The sequence below is a fragment of the Homarus americanus genome, unplaced genomic scaffold, assembly GCF_018991925.1.
Source record: "Homarus americanus isolate GMGI-L3 unplaced genomic scaffold, GMGI_Hamer_2.0 scaffold41027, whole genome shotgun sequence".
In the NCBI taxonomy this organism is placed as follows: domain Eukaryota; kingdom Metazoa; phylum Arthropoda; class Malacostraca; order Decapoda; family Nephropidae; genus Homarus; species Homarus americanus.
This window is the reverse complement of record NW_024745073.1, coordinates 9179306-9202132: the sequence shown is the minus strand read 5'-3', so window position 1 is coordinate 9202132 and position 22827 is coordinate 9179306. Positions and strand designations below refer to the sequence as shown.

The 22827-nt window shown below is 40.2% G+C and overlaps 1 protein-coding gene across 2 annotated transcripts in view; it reads right to left on the bottom strand.

Moving 5' to 3' along the window:
- The window catches only part of LOC121878551 (armadillo repeat-containing protein 7-like), a 42493-nt gene that overhangs the window by 4309 nt on the left and 15357 nt on the right, over positions 1-22827 (bottom strand). The window contains exons 2-4 of one of the 2 annotated variants that reach the window (XM_042384854.1): positions 14681-14810; positions 8273-8440; positions 4515-4652 (exon numbers count right to left, since the gene is read on the bottom strand). In XM_042384854.1, coding sequence (XP_042240788.1) covers positions 4515-4652; positions 8273-8440; positions 14681-14789 — 415 coding nt within the window. In that variant the 5' untranslated portion in view covers positions 14790-14810. Of the gene's footprint in view, positions 1-4514; positions 4653-8272; positions 8441-14680; positions 14811-22827 lie in introns of those variants that run through there. The other variant, XM_042384855.1, reaches the window with a different exon arrangement.

The window sequence follows — 22827 nt, the reverse complement described above, 5'->3', positions numbered from 1 at the left end:
CTTCTTTTTATCAATGATTTACTTCACACTACAACTAATTCCTATCCATTCTTATGCGATGATTCTACTCTTCCCTCTTCCTCACATTTCCCCTTCCTCCTAACTCTCAAACTAGATCTGTTTTCTAGACTGATATCATTACTACTATCAGCGGATCTGTGCAGCATCTGATGAGGGAGATACAAGCTTGGTTAAGTTCAATAGTAACAAAACTCAATATTTACCAATTACACTTTGTAAAGTAGGCGATCTCCCACCAATTACATTTCAGGATGCTATTATCCCCCAAATTCTGAAATAAATATGTTAGGCCTCTGTTTCCTCCAATATGTCCTGGAAATCACACATCCTTAGTATAACTAAAGCTGCACTCGAAAGTTGGGGAATGCTGTACAGATACCGCCAGCTACTTCACTCCTGAGCAGTTGCTCCAAGTATAAGGGATTCATTCGTCCTAACTTGGAGTACTGCTCTCATATCAGAATTGGCTCTTCTGTCAAACTATTAGATAATTGGAATCCAAGGCATTTCGTCTTATTAACTCTCCTCCTTGTCGACAATCTCTCCCCTTTCTCTTCGCCGCAATGTTGCTTCACTCTCTCCCTTTTACAGGTGCTGCGGGCAATGTTCAGGATTTGGCATCCTGTACGCCCGGTAAGGCCGTGGAGTTCGTAACACGTCTTGCCCGCGGTGCCACCATTCTCTGTTGATATCGGTCACACGAGAATAGCCGTTATAGTACATATCCTTTCCTCACACAGCCAAACTGTGGATGCTTTTGCCTTCTTCTGTGTTCCGTAACTCTTACAATCTGTCTCACTTTAAAAAGCTGGTTTTCCGGCATCTTCGTGGTGTAGATTAATACAGTATAACCTTTTTCTATATTTTCAATTTCTTTCCGTTCTTTTTTTCGCCCCCAGGCTCCGTTGTGAATTAAGTTTGACCTGTGCCGGGTTGGCTAATTCCCATAAAAAATTGGCTACCTCTACAAAAAAAAAAAAAAAATAAAAATAAATATATATATATATATATATATATATATATATATATATATATATATATATATATATATATATATATATATATATATATATATATATATATATATATATATATATATATATATATATATATATATATATATATATATATATAATATATATATATATATATATATATATATATATATATATATATATATATATATATATATATATATATATATATATATATATATATATATATATATATATATATATATATATATATATATATATATATATATATATATATATATATATATATATATATATATATATATATATATATATATATATATATATATGCAAGTAAATCACTGTAGGTGCGCGGATTCGGGTATATGCTGATAACCACAAGGAAAGAAGAAAACACGGTTCCAAGCGCCAGGTAATCCACATCTTCAGGGTGAGTACAGACTAGTCTGTATACAGTCATGCGCCGGTTAACGTCCAACCGAACAACGTCCGATCGCATATAAGTCCATGCCCCCCCAAAACAAAAACAAAATAACCACTTCTGTGACGCCTGCTGGACCACCACTCCACGACCCCGACGGAGACACGATGATCCTTCCCATACTGGCCAGATATTGTGTTAAAGGAATATCCTTCCTTAGGCTTTAGTAAGCATTTGCCTCCAGGTGTAATGTTAACCTACATCTACTGAGGATAAAATCTTTCACCTACAAATTGACAATAACACATTTGCTGTAATCAGACATATCTAGTTGCCTCAACAATTGCAACCCCAGTTGCAATTGGGATTGCAATATCGAAGTCTGTGTCATTACTAAGAAATAACGAAGTCTCTGGTGCACTCTAAGATTAAGAGAGAAAACGGAGGACTCAGGAGTCCTGAAGCGAGAGAAAACGGACTCCTATGATGGGGGACACAAGCACTCACACCTGCCAGTCATACTGACAGACTTGACACTCACTTACTTAACAAGTTTTACCAACCATTAGTTGTGTATGTTATCTAGTGAATTTAGTCAATATTGTACAGTACAAGTACACTGCAATACAGTGGTCCTTCGGTTAACAATGGACCTAAGTGCAAACCTGTACTGTACATGTACTAAATGATTACGGTACTAAAATTGTTATGTCTATTGCAAATATAGATTGTTTATACAGGTATTCAAATAAATCACTATCTTACAAGAATCCCAGCAATGTAAGTTATATTCACCCAGGTCATTTGGGTGGCAAATTATGAGAAGAGCTTAGTCACTCTTATGTAATGATAAATAAACACGCAGGCCTTCAGCGCCAACTGTCAAATCATATCTCAAATAAATAAACAAACACCAGACACTGTCACCTCACTTCACTTTTCCCACGCTCACTGGCTACCTCCCTCCTTATGTTCCCAGACAAAAGATTGGTGATTTCTTTATGCTTTAAGGTGTTTATTTTATATAATATCTCAGACTAAAGTTAGGATAATATAATTTGCACACACACTCCCTGCTTCACCACAACAATGTAGACCAGCAGGAATGCTACTTCCTCCAACTCCCTATTAACACTCCCCCCTCCCATGCTCTGCACCATCTACCCGTCCCCTTTATGTGTTTGCCCTCGTGACTATTTGTTTTTTACTTTTTTCACAGTATGTATGTAAGAAGGTGTGTGCATGAAACCAAGTAAAAATAAAAAAATAGTTACGTATATCTACCCAAAAAATACAAGTCAAAAAAACCAACCATAAAACCTCACAGCTTTGCACAATAGCCTGGTGGTTACAGTGATGAGTCTAACTTGGCTACAACGACCGCCAGCAATGTTAACAGACACAAATGTGAAAAGAATGTTGTCTGTAAATCTTGATTTGTATCAGTATTTGTAGTATACATGTAGCAGGTATGACACTGATAGATACTAATGCTTGTAAAATTTCAGAAATGGTTGCTGCTTAGCTACCTCTGAAGAGTTGGGTGTCTGCTGTATGGAAGTTATCATCTAGGGTTATCATCACCAGTACAGTAGTTATAAATGAGCAACGGTGTATCCCTTCAACATAACATTTTAAAATATGGAGCGAGAAAGAAAAAAAGTGGGCGTGATTAGATGGATGGAGGGGAAAGGAGTATTGCCAAGCGCTCTTAAACAGCTGACCTTTAACTCTGTACCATGCAGTCACACACTTGTGCAACAGTAGGTATTCTATTGGGAATTTACAATGTTTCGAGTTATGAACGGATCGACTTACTATCAGGGTCCAGGAACATATCCTATGTCAATCTTCCCCTAATACTGCTGACGATTATAAATCTGAGAGAGGCTCGTACAGGCTAGAGACAAATACTTATGAGAAACACCTCCGAACTATGCATATACAGAGTGGTGAATCCCTCCTACAATATATAGCTTGCCTTAAACAGTCTCTGAAGTGGTGAATTACTTTGTCAGATGTTAACAAGACTTACCAGGATCTATTTGAATTTTTGTTAGGGACTAATTCCTAACTAGCTGTGAACCTGAAATTTGTGTGTTTTTGAGCGAGCGTGAGACAACTAGACAGGAAAATGGAGAGTAATGCTTTGTCAAAGCCTTTGGTCACACTAATCCTAATAACACCTCTTACAGGGTTGAGTGTTCAGGGCTTTCCCAGAAGACTATGTCAGTCACTAAAATATATTTTGTTTCCGAATGTGAGCTGAAACCACCTGGTACCACTGTCAACCCTTGTGGGACACTTAATCATAACTGTGCTGAGATTACTCTTGATAAAAAATATTCGACAGTACTTGTGAACCCAAGGCTGGTGTTGTTGGAGTAGGGGTCTGGGTCTCCTTGTATGGTGTGCGACTTTCTGGGGGTGCCGAAGCAGTTTCCAACAACTGTGGTGGATATTAAAATTATTTTTTTTCAGTTAAAGACAGAGCAGTTACAGTATTGTCATCAGATTTACCGACATACAACTTGGCCGAGTACTTGAGGTACTCTGATTCATCATAGGTAGCGTGGAGGAAACTACTGCCTAGCAGACAGGAGGCGAGTCAAGAAGGATGGAGTTCACACATCATCATCACTGACAGTGCCTTTAGCCTCTCAACTAGGTATTTCTGTTAACAATCATCCTTTTCAGAAAGTACAGGCTGAATGCGAGTCATTAGCTATGTTTGGAAGCAGTTTGAGAGCAACCATTTAGTAAATCATCAAGGTAGAACAGTTAAGTATGCCCTAGTAAATAATCTGCTCTACAGAATATGTTTGAGAAGTAAGAATCATGAGGATGAATAAAGGCAGCACAAATTTGTGCACGCTGTCTCAGAGGATAGATCAATACAATTAAACGTTAAGAAATCCTGGTCAGTTGTAAAGATATGCAAGTCATAAAACTGTACAGCAAAACTCCTCCTGTACAAATATATCATGCAAAATGAGTTGCATTACTAATAAAATAATAAACTACAGTATTACAAAACATCTACCAAAATGTGTCTGATAAAATACACTTCAACTAACCTGCTTTTGACTGAGGTGTTACAAGGAACATAAGGGTCACAATAGCAGAAATAACAGTAGACTCCTCAGGGGATGAGAGGCAGCCACGTATCAGAGCCACCCCATCATTTTTAATAATGTAAGACTTGTTTTCTTGATCTGAAAAAGAAATAATGGATATAAAACCAAAAATCAACATTACAGCTCAACATATACGACGGCCTATGTGTCAACCATCAAGTGATCTCTCAACATCCAGTCTATTATTTCTGCACCTCCCATCCACTTCCTGTAACAGATGCTCAAAATGTTCACACCATAACTTAATTTCCACAAAACACTAGACTCGTGTTTTGCAAGGAGACTGGCCTCTTGGACCATGGTGGAAAACGACAAAATGTGAAGAAAAAAGTCATCTTATACAGGTTGTACCTCTCTAGTCCGGCAACCTCGGGACCTGACCGGTGCCGGACCATGGAAATTGCCGGACCATGGAAATTGCCGGACCATGGAAATTCACCCTTTTCCTGGATAGATAGTGACTTGTGCTTATGCCTGGAAGCACTAGCACCACTTTCTCTGCATCATGGTCTCTTTGAAGACATATTGAAGGGTTAAATGTCGTATAGTAGCTTCTCAAATTTCGCGAGTTTTTAATTCTTAACGTATTTTATTGGAACACACAAAAAAATAAATAAATAAAAATTTTGACGGCGGAAACTTGAATTTCGACGGGTTTGAACGGCCCGCCAACGTGCAGACGACGTGCATAATCGTGTAAACAGCGTCATTTCTCTTATGTACAAAAGATTCATTATTGTTTATTACTGAATGTCTTTTTTATTGAATTAATGTTATGTGTGCAAAATGAGCAATACAATTCATTAATAATACGTAGAATATTAAAACACACGAGGAAATGACACAGCATTGTATTCGTTGATTACAAAACCAGTGACTGACTGGTTCTACATATAAAACTGAAGAAAATAAGACCTACGGTATTTTTTCCATTTTTACAGTGAAATTATTGGTCATTTTGAAATTTATTTTACATATTGATGATATATAGTGCAGTGCAGTGTTGATTTAAAGAAAATTTTCTTTATTTACACCAAATAAACTTAAAATTTTAGTGTTGAAATTGTTTTTGAATCCAGCATGGGTCCCAAGAAATCAAGAAAAGCAATTTCAATCCAGGTGAAACAGGAAATTATTAAGAATCATGAAGAAGGCATCAGAACAAATGTGCTTAGCAAAGAATATGGCATGTTGACATCAACTGTGTCGACAATTCTTTCACAGAAAGACAAATTTAAGGAAGTGAAAGTGAGAAACAAATCTATCAGTGTTTAAAGGTAGATCATTAATAGCAGAAACAGAGAGGTTACTTCTCATTTGGATTAGGGAAAAACAAATGAAAGGTGATTCAGTTTCTACAGAATTTATTTGTGAAAGAGCCAGGGAGATTTACGAACATTTAAAGGCAGATCAACCTGGTTCTTCAGGCACAGAGTTTGAAGAGTTTAGGGCCAGCAAGGACTGGTTCAAAAAATTTAAGAAAAGAAGTGACATTTTTTGTGTTTTAGGCATGGTGAAGCTGCCAGTGTAGATAAAGAAGGAGCAGCAAAGTTTGTAGTGGACTTGAAAGAACTGGTGGATGAAGAAAATTATCTTCCACAGCAAGTGTTCAATGTGGACGAAAATGGGCTGTTCTGGAAGAAAGTGCCCAAAAGGACATTCATCACCAGAGATGAAGCCTCTTTACCTGGGCATAAACCCATGAAAGACCGTCTCATTCTATTGCTTGGTGCCAATGCTTCAGGGGATTTCCCACTGAAGCCTATGCTTGTCTACCACTCTGAGAACCCCAGGGTGTTCAAGCAACAAAAAGTGGTAAGAGGACAGCTTGGAGTTTATTGGAAGTCCAACCGTAAGGCATGGGTGACAAGACAGCTCTTTAATGAATGGGCAGTTGAGGTGTTTTGCCCTTCTGTGAAGAGTCACCTAACCACCAATAAACTTCCTTTAAAGGCTCTTCTCCTTATGGATACGGTAATGCCCCTGGTCATGACCCTCAGCTTGCCAGCACTTTGGAGTCTCAATTTGACTTTGTTAAAGTGTTGTTTTTGCCTCCCAACACCTCATCAATCATACAGCCAATGGACCAGAATGTGATCAGCAACTTTAAGAAGCTGTACACGAAAAAAATGTTGAGGAGGTGTCATCAAGCAACTTCCACTAATCCTGAACTAACACTGGCACAGTTCTGGAAGACACAATTTAACATCATGGAGGCTGTAAAATTGATTGTGTCCTCATGGCAAGAAGTCTCCACTAGATCCCTCCATTCTGCATGGAAAGCATTGTGGCCATCAGTAGTCCATGATTTTGAGGGATTTGCGGAAGAAGCAGAGTTGGACCAGGACTTGCAGCAACTGGATGAGATGTTAGAGGCTGACAGTGGTGAGGAGGAAAAGGAAAGTGATGACCATATGTCTACTTCAGATTTGAAAGATGTTGTTTACTACTGGGAGATGTTCAGGAAACTGGCTTCAAGGCACCCAGTGTGGAAAAAGCAGAACTTGCTTTCTGTAATGTTGAGGACAGAGTGGTCTCCTTCAAACATTAGTTAATGATGAGGAGGAGGAGAAATGCCCCACAAACAAAAATTGACAGTTTCTTCACTAAAAGGCAGTGGGAAAAAGATGCTAGCCCTCAGCCTTCCACTTCAAGAAGGAGAGAGGATGTTCCTGCTGGAGAATCTGTCAGTCCAGAGGTTCCTGACATTTTCTTGGAAGGTGACTCACCTTCCAAGAAGCAGTAAAATGCTTCTCTTCCACCCCCACTTCCTTCTCCCTTCTCCTCCTCCACCTCCCACTTCAAATTCACATCAGCATCATCATCCAGGAGCCTTCTACATACACATCTCAAAGTAAGTGTACTTTACAACCATTTTTTTTTACTTTATGTAATTTTCGGTGAGCTGGAACCAATTACCCAAAAACCCATTGAAACAATGGTTTCGGTTAACAAATTTTTCAGTTAACGAGCAACCTTCTGGAACCAATTGTGCTCGTTAACCGAGGGACCACTGTACATTGTTTGGCTCCCGTAATTGTTTGACTCCCTTAATTGTTTGACTCCCTTAATTGTTTATTTGATATTTGAGCGAGTGGTGTCAATTATTGTGATTATTTTCGTAGTAAAGAGATGTCAATCTCTAACGATTGTTTGTTACCCCTTGGAAACCCATGGTTCTTGACTTTCCTTTTATAAGATCCTGAATAGGCTGGCAAGGGATTTATATCCCAAAGTCCAGGCCTTTACACTCTACATGCCACCTTTAACCAGTCACGTGGGGTGGTGTACTCTAAAGAGCTGCTCAGTTACTCAGAGGAAAAGCTTCTGGAGGAGCGAGTCCAAAAGGTGGTGAAAGTAGACAGGTTTCGTAAGAAAGAAAATGGCATATCTTACGTCTACACCAACTCTTTTAGTGATATTTGACTGCTTTGAACTTCCAACCTTTATCAAGGTTGCCCGGATCTCCCTAAGGTAAAACAATACTTCCCAAACACTAGATAATGCTTCCATTGTCAGTTGTATTATGACACTTGTAGACCTAGTACCCAGGAATCCAGAAAATCATCAAAATGAGTTAAATTTTATTCCCATGGGTTTCATATTTGAGGGACTATACCTGTAATAGCATTGAGGTAATAACAATGTCAGCACAAAAAAAATATATGAAAATAAAAATAAAATCTTACTCCACTAACCAAGAGACAAGTTACAGAGTCCAGACACTGCAAAACTGCACAAGGTTGGTGTGCCCTCTGATAACTGGTTTAAAAAGATGTCGATTATTTTGAGTTTTCGAAGCCATTCATAGTTGATTGGGTCATATGCAAAGTTAGCTAGGTTGGCTAAAACTTCTTCCCTTGCCTCTGAAAAAAGAGAAATTGGCATCTGAATATTGGTGATAATAAAAAAATTTGCTTAGATTAAAATGAAGCAAAAAAATCCCAATTTATAAATGAGAAAAAGAAATAAGCAATCCACAAAATCCACAACAGTAAAGCATTCTCCAACACTTGACTCTCTCCCCTTGGAACCTGGGTCATACCAGAAATTTCCATTAAATAGATGATTGAAATAGCTAAAGTGGTAAATTACCCTCAGCTAAACTTAGCCTAATACTCGGTAACATTATGAGTTTCTTTGTACAGATACGGGAATACCCCAGCTATCACAAAGGGTGCTTTCCTGAAATACAGGTAAACTTCAATAAATGATGATCATGAATTAAGACCATCTCGCTATACACAGTAAACCCTCAATAACTCGGCACATATGGGGCTCTGGCCTTACAGAGTTATCCCAAATTCTAACTTATCGAGGCCCCCCCCCTACAAAAATACGATAAAAGATTATCGACCCATATGTGTGTACAGTCCCATTCAAGATTCTTCGAACACTGCTGGAGACAGCTGGTAACTCGATGCCATTTGTTTATTATAGTATGTACAGTAGTATAATATAATACAAAATAACAAAAACCAACCTGTAAATTATGCAACAGGGAACTAAGTAACCAATCATCGATCACTTTTACATTTATTCATAATTTTTACGAAGTATTATAGTAAACAAGCGGCCTTGAGTTACCAGCTGTCTCCAGCACTGTTTTAAGAATCTTAAACGAGACTACATCATGTATTTATGCAATGCTACGTATACCATGTACAGTGTCCGCAAAAAGAATTGGGACCCCTCACACGATTTTTCAATGAACTACTGGGTTCAATTTATTTCCATTTCCAAGCCTACTGCTTGGCCAATCACAACTTGGTGACATCTGGCAACTCTGGGACAGAAGCTACCACAGGGCGAGAAGCTGAGCATTAGTGTGCTTTATGAAATCATCAGAGGAGGACTTGTATGTTTGATGCTGGGGTATTGTGCCTTGGAATTTTGCTTTGGGGTCATTTAGAGGGTGCTATTTCTTATCTATTGCACAAGTATGGGTCCTAAGAACCTCACAGATGAAGAAAAGGTCCGTATTTTGGCATGGAGGCTGGATAATGTACCACTGAGTGAAATTTGTAGACGTACTGACCGGGGAAAACCACCATTAAACGCTTGGTGGCGGCTGCCTGTGGGCTGCCTCCCAACATTATCCCACCTTACAAAATGTATCAAGGTCACTCACAGAAGACTACTAAGGGCAGAGATAACTTACTGCGGCAAAAAGTACTTAAGGACCCCAGGATTACAGCAGCTCAACTAAAACAAAAACCTTCCATGCCTGCTTGCTGAGGTCTCACAACGCACAATTCAACACCGCCTCCAAAAAGAGTTGCACGTAAGCCTCTTCTGACGAACCGTGTGAGCAAGCAATGACTCAATTTTGCTTATACCTACAAAGACTGGACACCAGAACAGTGGAGTAAGGTAAAGTGGTCAGATAAAAGCACTTTCAGATGCACTACAGGGCGCCCAGGTAAGGTGAGACGACCAATTGGGGTAAGCAGGTACGACCCAGCATACACGATAAAAACAGTGAAACAGTTATGATCTGGGGTTGTTTTAGTGGGGAAGTTGGTAGGGGTGGATTATATTTCCTCCCCAAAAATGTGACAATGAATGCTGACTGATACATTGAAGTCCTTGAAAATCATTTGTTAAATATTTATGACATTCATGGGTGCAATATGTTTATGCACGACAGTCCCCCTGCCATAAGGCTAAGAAAGTGACAAAATGGCTTCAGGACAATAACATTGATGTTCTACAGTGGCCAGGAAACAGTCCTGACCTGAATCCCATTGAAAATGCCTGGAATTATCTCAAGGGGGAAGCTGGCAAACTGTAATACCTCATCTGCCAAGCACCTGCAGGACGAGATTAGGCACATCTGAATTGAAGACCTTGATCCACAATACTTCAAAAAATTAGCTGACAGCATGCAACAAAGGATTAAAATGGTCAAGCAGAGGGAAATATGACAAAGTACTAATAAAAGTTCATGTCCAATCTTTGTTTAATTTTTATGCATGTATATGTCTATGTTTATGTTACACAAAACCTACAAATTCTTGGGGGCCCAATCTTATTTGCATACACTGTATGTATGTGCCTGCTTGTCTGTCATGTCATGTTATTTACGTATTCACCAGGTATTACTTTGCTACCCAGTGTATCAATGCGCTTGTGTGCTTAGACGGTGACGTCCGTCACCTGGGGGAACGGACCCTGGTCAGAGGATCAGTGCCCGACTGTCTTTGGTACAGTACACATCTCAAACTCTGTACGACTGCCTGCACAAGTAAATCCAAGAAATCGTCTCTGCCTTCTCTTTTACACCTGAACAAGAACATAACTCGTTCATAAGTAAGAGGAGCACCTGTACACTGTACTGTACATGATGACTACAAATGATCTTCCTGATTTCAAATATTTATTATAAGGAAACTAAAAATGGTAAAGCAAAAATAACATACACAATTATAAAGCAATGTCTTAAGTTTTTGCTTGTTTTTTACAGTATGATATTTCAATAGTGAACCTCTGTGGCTCCGCAAACATCAAAACGATATTCTGTTTCTCTTCATACATTTTCTTGCATATCGACTTTATTTTTAAGAACAGCGTTTTGGATCCTGTTCTCCAATTACTCCAAAGATGTTGGCATTGGTGGAAGAAACACTTCACATTTGACATAGCCCCAAAGAATGATGTCAAGGGGAGTGAGGTCAGGTCAACAAGGTGGCCAATTAATCCCCCCCCCCCCGGGCCCTATCCAACGGTTACAGATAATTGTTTATTCAGAGCCACAAAGAGTTCACATATTGAAATATCATAGATTGAAAAAAAAATACTTTAGACATTTCTTTGTAAGTATGTACTGTATGTTACTTTTTGCTCTACCATTATTAGTTTCTTTATAATAAATATTTGAAATCAGGAAGATCATTTAGCCACCCTGTAGTATTATCTCCGTTACCTGGAATCCCTCAAACCCGGAACTTTCCGAAGGCCGGAATTGAAATTTTCTTGGAAAATCATTCCCAAAGCCAGAATTTTCCTGAAAATCCCGGCTTTGTGAACGATTATCCTAGAGGCACATCTCTGGAAAATTCCAAGAAAATTTTCCCAGTACCCAGAAAATTCCGAGGATGGGGGATTTTTTTTTCCGGGTTTGAGAGATGAAAATCTAACACATTTTCCATATGTATACCTGTATTAGGTTTCATTGTAGGTCAACATGCACCAAGATGAACATTAACATTATTATAGTGGGAGTGTCTCAAAAGTAAGAAAAATGCTGTAACTATATGAAAAATCAATGTATTCACAGACTGCTTCACTCATCTTCTGTTAAATGTCAAAAAACATTAACACATTACTTAAGAAAATATTATGATGAATTTGTTTCATAAATGAGAAAAAGACCGATTGTAAACTGAAAATATCATAAGGTGGACGTGAGAATAAACTGTTTCACTGTCCATGATAATATAATATTATCATTACTTTTGGGTAAGGCAGGATATAAATTTTGGTGGGTTGCCCCAGAGAGAAATACCAAAATCGTAATGCAGCCCATGACTGAGGAAAGGTTGCCCATGACTGAGGAAAGGTTGCCCATGCCTGCCTTACAGGATACAGTATGTATGTGTACAGTAGTAAGTTTGATCCCCCAGCTGTCACTACAAATAATTTCATACCCAAAAAAGAGATTATAATAAGTTCAAAAACAAAGAGAATAAACATTTCTTACATCCCCAGTAGTGAGTGCAGTGTCGGTGTGCCAAGCTTTGAGCTGTGTTAATGTTATTTTTTAGCTTGCAATTTCAGGTAGATACTGTGTACGTAATTTTCTTCATTTATTTTTATAGTCTGTTGCACACACGCAATCTTTCATACAGAATATGTTAAAAAAATTACAGACAAGATAAAAAACATAAAAGGAATGAACATTTCTTGCGTGCGTGGACTCATCGGAGAGCGAGGTAGACATACCATATTTTATGGCTTATAAGAGGTAGCCCCCATATCAGTAATTTGGAAAAAACTTGTGTGCATTTTGTTCCTATAGCCACAGTTTTCTTAAAATAATATAATTATATAGTACCAGTAAATGTGGGGAATAAATAAAAATACCAATAAAAAGATAAAACAAAAAATACTGTACCTGTATTGCTATACGGTTGATGGACAAAGAAATTTGCCAAGATTTCAGGTGCTCCTCTACTTAAGAGCGTTCAACTTACAAAATTTCAGAGATACAAGCATCACCACTGAGGGGGATTACCTGCCAGAACAGGTGTTTAATGTGGATGAGACTGGATTATTTGGAAGAAAATAGAACAAACATTACCAATGAGGAGAAGAGTGAGCCAGGTTTTAAGGTTGTATTAAAGGGTATAGAGGTACTAAATATCCATAATCTTTTCATTTTTTACATTGTGTTTGGTATCTACAAGAGTGAAGTTGGACTAACAAACAAGCCTCAGGAACGTAACTCGTTCATAATTAGAGGAGCACCTGTACAGTAAACCCTCAAAGATCCTGACGAACCCCATAAATCCGGATTTCAGATGATTCGGACAAAAAATTGGGGGTTCTGGGCTAAGAAGCCTCCCTAAGAAGCATTCCCAAAACAGGGTGAAGGTAGTTTTAGGCTTAAAGTTTTTTATCTTATAAAATGTTACAGACTAAAATTAGCAAATATATCTTGCATTGCCGGAAACCTTGCAAGACAGCGAATAATTTGAATAGACATCGTATATTTTGCAGAAGAGATAAAAATTTTACTCCATTACTGTACAGGTAACTCGCATTTTACGTGCGTTTAATTTAAGCATTTTTGGAATAACGCGATTGTTCAATTAATACCAAAAGCTAATTTACGAGCATCTTTTTTAATAACGCGCTCAAAACAGTTTAAATTTGCAGCGAGTATTCGCCTGGCAGTGGAGTCGCGTGTGATGCCTGGTGAGGTGCTTGTAAGTTATTACTATGAAGTTACAGTCATATCAACATCAATAATTTTAATATTATTATTAATAATAATAATTATAATGTAATAATAAAGATTATTGCTAATAATAATGATAATGAAGTATTCTGTACAATTACTGTGATGACGTCCTTCCTAACCTAACCAGCACTACTATTTCTCTGTGATCTCATTTACATTGTGTGTATATCACGTACCTTTTTAGTGTTAAACGCTGTTTTCCCCATTGAGCATGTCTGGAAAAGTCCATCTGCCTCCTCTGGGGTGCCTAAAGCTAAAAAGGCACGAAAAACAATCACAATGGACGCATTAGTACCTTTGGAGGTCAGAGTAGGAGGCGATGGATCTCCTTTCGCTGTACGAACGCGCCTAGGCTGGACGGTGAACGGACCAGTGGGATACCAAATGGCGCCTCACGCTACAGAATGACCGACGATACGGAGCAACAAAGTTCCGGAGACGAGCTTGGAGAAGCAGGTCAGACACCTATGGGAGTTAGAAGACGATCACTCTAGAAGCGATAGAAGTGCTAGAACTATGGACACACGCAATTCCCAGTACCATTTAGGAAGGAAGACCTGGACCTCCCCAAGAACAAAGCCATGACTGAACAGCGACTGAAGAGCTTAAGGGGAAGACTGATGAAGAATACAAGGCTTTACCAGCGCTACACTGAAGATATGAAGCAATTGCATTGCTGGAATTCTTGCAAGAGAGCGATTAATTTTAGTATAAACATCCCATAGTTTGCATTAGACATAATAATTTTAGTAATTAACTTAATACATTTGAGTACAGGTTGTGATAATTTATGAGGTTGCTCTGCAGTTGTAGTTGCAAAGCTTTGTGACATCACTAGTGTATAAAGCATCTCCATATGCCCTGGTTTATTCACTGATCAGTTGTCTAAGTGCAAAAGTAGCCAAATTGAGCCATCATGTATTTTGTAAAATCTCATAATTTTCAATGGGCAGACCCCTTATTATTTCCAATTTGGAGGGTTTTAGTGGACAGAGAATAAATAATAATATTAATTGGACAATACTGTACAAAATCTGCCAGGAATGTTCACATTGGTAATCTTGCTAGTCCCTTGAGGGTCATAAAAGCCACATGCAATAGAGAAAAATTTTACAGTTACTGAAGACTTTGAAGACAGTACCACAGCTTTCTGTAGAGTTAAATTCATCAACCAGCTCCTTTAAGTACTGAGGTCGGTCTACTCCTTTCTTGCTCGAACGTTTTTCCAGTCGTCCATAGCTGCTGAACATACTGTACTGCTCCACATGTTTCTAGAAAAAAAGTGAATAAAATAAAATGGGAACAGCAACTAATACACCTAACTGCGATCCATCAGATAACTACTTCAGTCACTAGAAATATATATCCACTTTCAATATCCTTCACATCACTCTATGCATTACACAATCTTAGTTACTGTGAGGAATACTACTCCATTGTTTAAGTACCTTTGATATTCCAGTGAATTAGAACTTTCCATCATTAAAACAGACTTTTAGCAAGAATAAACTTCTTGGTGATCACTGATGGTTTGTTTTCATTTGCTGCAGCACCAGTGAATGAAACATACCTCCAGCACTGACCTTCCCATGGCACATGAGAAAAATACACCTTTCATGAACACCAATAATTTTTTAGCTCAATCCCAAAAAACAGTAATAGATATTTTTTATCCTCGAGACAAATTCTCCATGAAACGGTAATAAATATTTCTAAATCCTCGAGACAAATTCTCCATGACATGTATATCTAGTTTAGTCACAAAAACTATCTTCAGCATAACCAAATGTAATAATCACATCAAACATTTAATGAAATAATAAGCAGATCTGGCACATCAGGACTAATAATGGTTCGTATACAGGAGAAGTTCAGATACCCAGTCCTTGCTTAACGTCCTGGTTACGTTCTTGTAAAACACAACGTTAACGGAATCAATTTACCCCATAAGAAATAGAGAAAATATGCTAGTTACATTCCCCAGCCCCCCCCCCCTGTGCCCCCATAAAATATATTATATATACTGTACATAAATTCAATGAAATTTTTATAAAAAACATATAAAAGTACCGCTTCCAACACTAGCCTTAATCTTGCCTGTGCTGGTCCGGATAGTACGCACTGTTGTAGGGGTTAGACCTAATGCTACACCAATGTCCATAGTACGTTCGCTTTTCTCAAAACGGTTTAAAGCCTCCATTTCCATAGCAAGGCTAATGGTCTTGTGTTGCTTCTTCGCAACACTAGCATCACTAACACTTGATGGGCGCTTGGGAGCCATTTCGAATGGTTACAGTATTTATAGCAAAAACACTTAAGCACGCACATATGCCGTGGAAGCTTAACAAAGACTGGGGATAAAATGCTTGGGGATGCTGTGACGCTCCACGAGAGAGCTTAGTGCGCCAAGATGAGAGGGGGTGGCGCGCTATACAAAGTAGTCCGTGTTTGGTGACAACGAATCGGTCGGGTCGTAAAACAACGTTGTCGGAGTCATGGGCATCTAAAGAGTAGTAACGTTTTAATGAAACAACGTTGTCTGGGACAACATTAAGCGAGGACTGCACATACCTGGATGTGCCTACAAGAACATGAAGTAACTGACACGGGTCAAAATTTGGTTTAGCAATAGTTTGACTCAATGGAAAGGGGAAAAATGGAATAATCCTTAAAATACTCTAATGTGGGTTAATATTAAGAAAATACACACAAGAAGAGGAAGGGTGTGTATGTGTGGTAAGTGAACGTATGACTGGACTCGTGAGGCAGTGGGCTGTAACTGCGCTGCTGACTCACCACCCACCCAGACTGCGCTCCCTTCCCCTGATGTGACATTACAGCATGCACGCACGCACCCACGCACCCACACACACACACACACACACGACCACCGAAGGGTCAAGACGTACCTGGCGCTGCTCTAGCAGCAGCCACGTCAACTGTTATGTTGGCTCATACCAACTCGCTCCCCTGGAATATCAACAAGTTCTCGCCATAAGTTACTATTTCATTTAGGAAAGGAATGGAACCAGTGTTGAATAGTGGTGAACAGTGCTTAATTCAGTGAAAAACAACTTGGCAGTAACAGCTGAGTCTTACCCAAGCTAACCTTCACACAGTGAGGTCCCGGGTACCCAGTGATAATTGCCCCAGAGACTCCACAACACCAGCTGTGTTAATCCATCCACGATAGGGAGGACTGGGACCACACCTCACTCACTCTGTGACACCAGACCACGTGGTGTCCCCATGATGCTACGACACCATGTAGTGAACGAGTTGCTACAGCATCATGTGTGGTTCCTCATAACACCATCTGTGAGGGAATTGCTACACCACGTGATGCCCCTCATAACACCATCTGTGAGGGAATTATTACACCACATTAGGCCCCTCATTCACCATCTGTGAGGGAATTACTACACCACATCAGGCCCCTCATAACACCACCTGTGAGGGAACTACTACTACTCCACGTCAAGCCCCTCATAACACCACCTGTGAGGGAACTACTACTACTCCACGTGATGCCCCTCATAACACCATCTGTGAGGGAGTTGCTACACTACGTGTCTGCTATTCAACACCTCAGCTCACATGACCTACGTGACCTCCACTGTAAACATTAATCTGTATGTTCACTGTATGTTCCTTTACCTTTCTCTAATGAAGGCTTTTGTTAAACCACCAATGTCAATGTATGTAATAAATCATTTATGTCCAATGTATATTTTCAGCCTTAGGGCTGCAGAACTTTCTCAGAACTTTTTCAATAAACTGTTAATTATTATTATTATTATCATCACACACATCTCGGAGTCAGCAGGGTTGAACTGTGTCGTATAGACCAGATGATGGTTTGTGTGAGTGGAAGGAAATATTTTTTTTTACATATTGTGGGGTTTCATGATGTTGAATCACACATAGGATGGAGGTGAGAAGGGAAACTCAGCTATGGCGGTTTTCTTATATAAATATATTATATACAAAACAGTCCGGTGCTGGAGAGTTGCTGCGCAGGAGCTTCTTCCGAGGAGGTGTTGCGTGTTGCAGAGCTCTAGGTAGAATGTCCTTCAACGGCGAGACTGGGAGCATATATACACGGCCACTGGAAATGAGACCGGAGTAAGCGTCGCAGGTGGCCCCCCACCCGCCCCCGAGTCTAGATGACGAGGCTTGTCAGAGAAACTCACGTTGGCTGAACCCCGCAGCGAGGCTAGACGGTTAGGCTTGTGGTGAGAGTATCCACTACAATAATATAATATGTGCTATTGTATTTTAAGATATGCTACATATCAATTTTATTGTTTATCATAGCACAAAACTAAGAATTAACACCATCCACCAACCAATACGCCTAGCACAATTGTAAGCAAAGCAGTTACAGCGCCACTGGTAGCAGACACGCAAATGAATGACTTCAGATGCATTAGGATTGTTGCACTAAATTAGTTTTTACCAAATGAGACCAAAGGTGACAAAGTTCAGATACCTGTACCTGGAAGATTCGGATACTGTAGGTGGAATTCAAATAAAAGGAATTGCAATAACAACCACACTTTAAAAAAATTATCACAGTACAGGGTAAAAGGCAAAAATAACATTTTGTATTCTCATCAAATAGCTAGTCCCTTTGAACCATTTCACTCTTATTATGTACTGTATTAAGTACTGTACAGTATATAAATTCATTTCTTGTCCTTTTGTTTTTTACTTCAATAAGTACAGGAGTGATTCAATTTATGAAACCTAATATGAAGAAAAAATCCAGCTCTTCGGTATAAGAACTACAACTCCACTTTTACAAAAAAAAAAAAAAATATATGGTATTTTTTCGTAGCCTAGGAAGACGCCGAATTTGCTGACACAGATATCTGAGAACATGGTAAGTAAGCAGTGTACTGTATTGCATGCAAGATTCGTGAGCGAGTGTATGAAGTGGTGAGCGAGCGAGTGTGAAGTGGTGAGTGAGTGTGTGAAGTGGTGAGTGAATGTGTGAAGTGGTGAGTGTGTGAAGTGATGAGTGAGTGTGTAAAGTGGTAATAATAATAATAATAATAATAATAATAATTAACGGTTTATTGAAAGAGCTTGGCAGCCAGAAGGCTGAAAATATACAGTTACATATTTGGGGAGTGGGTTTCAAATTACAAATAATATACAAGTAACACAAGTGATACAAATAAGATATATAATAACTAGATGGGGAAAAGCTCAAACTACAGTTCATTTCAACATAGTGACAGTGCAAGGAGTAGTGTTTACTGGGAGTGAATACACTGGTTCATTACAAGTTATTGATAATTTTTACAATGGTTGGGACTGGGCTGTTCTTATAGCGATCAGTTCGTGCACGTATGGGCTGGATGCGGTTGTGGTGTCGAACAGCAATTCTCGGGCTGGGGATCTCAGGTGGTAGTAGGAGCCGGTGTCGAGGATGGTGTAGAAGCTTCTTACCAAATTTGCAGATGAGGTCGTGGTGATGGTCAGTGAGAGTCGAAAGGGTCAGTGTGTTGAGCTTCTTGATATGTGGAGTAGGAAGGGGAGAGAATAATCTTGCATGCCCTCTTTTGCACTTTTCTAGGTGTTTACGTTGTGTGGCATTTAGGGAGGAAGACCAGGTGGGGGAGGCATAGGTGAGCTTGGGAAGTATGAATGTTGTGTAAACACTGAGGAGCTCGGGTGCAGGAACTCCGAGGGACTTGAGTCGGCGGAGGAGGTGGAGACGGAACTGGAGGATTTGACAACTTTACTGACGTGTGGTTTCCAATTTAGTTTGTTGTCTATGGTGACGCCAAGGAGCTTCGTGGAATCTACAACCTGGAGTGTGTTCGGAGTGTGTGTGTGTGCAAGTGAGTGCTGGTGGTGCTTTTAATTTTGGTCAATTTTTATGATATTCCTGTCACCAATCAAGGGTCATATGTACATCAATTCTATCCCATAGCCCCCTTCTACCCTTTCAAATTTTTCAACCCTTTACACATTTCTCTAAATCTTCAAGGTATAATATCTCCATTACTTTTCTATTTTGCCTTGAAACAAATAGTACTAAGAGATCTAGTATTGTCATTGAATATTACAGGGTGATATGTTTTTTTTTGTCTTTGATTTTTAGGATAAAAGATCTTCAAGTTTGGTTGAAATTTTCGTCAAAATATCGAGATTAAATCTTCAACCAAAAGTAAAACTTCCAGAATAGGAAAAATTGGAATCTATAGTTATGTTGAGGAAAAGTTCTTCCTGTACTGAGTGTTTGTTTCATTGAAATCAGTCAAAAAATGGCAGAGAGCTGTCAATCTGAGTGTTGGAGAAGTTCATTTTGAGATACAGGCCAATAAAGTTTCTCAACCTTTCCCCCCTGTGTAGGTGCTCATTCTGAGCTGTTTTTACATGTAATATCTTTATTTTTTTTTTTTTGTTACAACTCCAACTGAACTCCAGTTATATTCTTTATGTGAGGTAGAGGGTAAGGGACTCCGAGGGGTGGAAGGCTGGGGCTGGGCTGCCTCAGGTGTCCCCTGAGACAGCTGTTTCCATCGTTAGTTTTAGGGAGTATTTTCTTCTTTCATCCTCTTGGATTAAGCAATGCTCTTGGCATGTGCTTCCTTTTGTTGTCTTTTGTTTAGAATCACACGCCATCCTGATATTCGAGGAGAGAAGCCCAGCACAGCAGTACGTGAGGTAAGATGTGCGGAGTAGCAGAGAACACACCTTCTTGACAAGGTCTCGGAACTTCTGATGACGCTATTTGTCTCCCTCCCTATACTCGCCGGAGAGGAAGAGAATTGCCCGAAATGAATTTTTAAATTATTTTTTGTGCTATTTATTCCATATTTTGGGGGAAACATATTTTACCACTATCATTCATATGTCTACCCAAGGGGACATAAGAAGGTTGGGGGAAACCATACATAACTGCATAAATATTATGAATATTGCCACAAAACTCCATCCAGATACAGCCATAGGCAACACTTTTGTTTGGGAAATTTTCCATATTTTATGATTTTTTTCTCCATTTTTCATCGATCTAATCCGGACACTCCCCTTAGGTAGATTATATTTTACAGTAATATGGATTAAATCAACTACTGTACTCTACTGCTTTATTAGTGTTTTTATGATTAATATACAGTCAACCCTCACTTTACGCGGTCCCACATTCCACGTTTACGCGGTACCCTGCTGAAACCCGGGATGCTCACATTCCGCGGTGCGTGTACCCCTTTACGCGGAGTGTCCGGCTCGACGCTATTTTTAGATTCACCCCTCCCGCCTGCTCCCGCCTCCGCCTGGGCAAGCCGCGCGGTAAGGTTGCGCAGTGCATGTCTCTGTTGCGTTATCAGTGACGTCATATGACGTATCGGACTGTGATTGGCCATGCATCCCTACCTCCCTCCGCTGCTAGCTGTAATTGGTTTATTTAAAGTAATATGACGTGTCCACCCGGGGGAGGGAGGGAGGAAAGACGATGCTTGACCTAGCCGCGGCAGTTTCATCCCTCCAGGCCACACCGTGTAATCGTGCATCCATTGTTCTGTAAAATGGCTTTCGCCGGACCACCGCCCCCAGAGAGAAACCTTTCCTTGCCTGGACCCAGCCGCCCTAAGCCAAAGAAGACACGACGTTCCTTAAGCTACGAGGTGAAGTACAAGATCATCCAAGAGTTGGAGAAAGGAACAAGACAAGTTGATTTGGCGCGCCAGCATGGTGTGAACGAATCTACGATCCGGACGATAAAGAAGGATGCAGCCAAGATAAAGGAGCACATGAACATCACAAAGTCTACAGGTGCTTCTATGATCAAGTATTTCCACAACCAGGTGCTTCTCAAGACGGAAAAATTACTTGTGAGCTACTTGGTGCGTCAGGCGCGACGGAACATGGCGGTGGACACGCGCTCTGTTAAGGAGTACGCACGTGAACTGTATGCTGCAGTGTCACGAAAGATGGGAATTACAGAGCCCAAACCCTTTAATGCTTCCTCTGGGTGGTTACAGAGGTTTAAGATGAGGAACAAGATCACCAATATCAACATTGGTGGTGAAGAAGCTAGTGCTGACCGTGTTGCGGCTAGGGAATTTCCTCCGTTTTTACGTGAGATTATGGAGGAAGGACAGTACACCGACGACCAGGTGTTTACCATGGATGAATCTGGTCTTTTTTGGAAAAAGCTACCTTCCAAGACCTTCGTTGTGAAGAATGCCAGCAAGATTCGGGGCCGGAAGTTGCAGAAGGAGCGCATCACCGTCCTGTTTACCACCAATGCCTCCGGTACCTGTAAGCTCAAGTTATCGGTGATCCACACAGCACGCAAGCCGCACGCCTACAAGAGCATGGACATGACCAAGCTAAATGTCCACTGGCTGACCGCACGTAAGGCGTGGATGTTCTCTACACTGTCCCTCTCCTGGTTTGATGACTGTTTCGTTCCCGATGTAAAGAAATTCTGTGAGCAACAGAATGTGCCATTCAAGATTTTGTTGCTGCTGGACAACGCACCAGGACACTCGCCCCTACTGTTAGATCGTCACCCCAACGTAAAAGTGGTCTTCCTTCCTCCCAACACTACGTCTATATTACAGCCCATGGACCAAGAGTTAATCTGTAATGTAAAAGCTGCATTCTCTACTAAAAAATTCAAGCTCCTGAACGACTACACCAACACCAGGGAAGAGTTGCGTAACCTGAGTGACACCACCACCGATAGCAAGAGCGAAGACGACAAGGATCAACAGTTGGCAGAGCAACAAGTACTTTTAAAACAATTCTGGAGAATATTCAACATCAAGAAAGCTGTGGACTTCTTGGTGGAGGCATGGGATCAGCTGTCTGTAGCAACTGTTCGTCACGCATGGAGACATGTGTTGCAAGGCATTCCGGCCATTAGGCAGAGTCAATCTGTGACTGGTGAGGTTCAGACTGTTGCAGTAGCAGTGGACCTTGCCAGAGAAGCTGCGCAGAGTGTTACAGCTGCAGGCTTCTCCGAGACCACCAACGACGACATCCTGGAGGTGATAAGGGATCCTGATGTGACTACCGACGAGATGGTAGATGATGATGACGTCAGTGAAGAGGCAGGTGGTGCGTCATCCCAAGAAGAACACCGCTTATCCCATAGTAATGTTAGGGGTGCCATCGAGTGTATCGAGAAAGTCAAGCTCCTCCTTTCCGACGACCCTGACGCAAACAGGTATGAAATCTTCACTACCCAGCTGTTGCAGACTATGGAGCCCTACTTCAAGGTTTATCACGACAACATAAACACCAGCCGTCAGCAAAGCATAA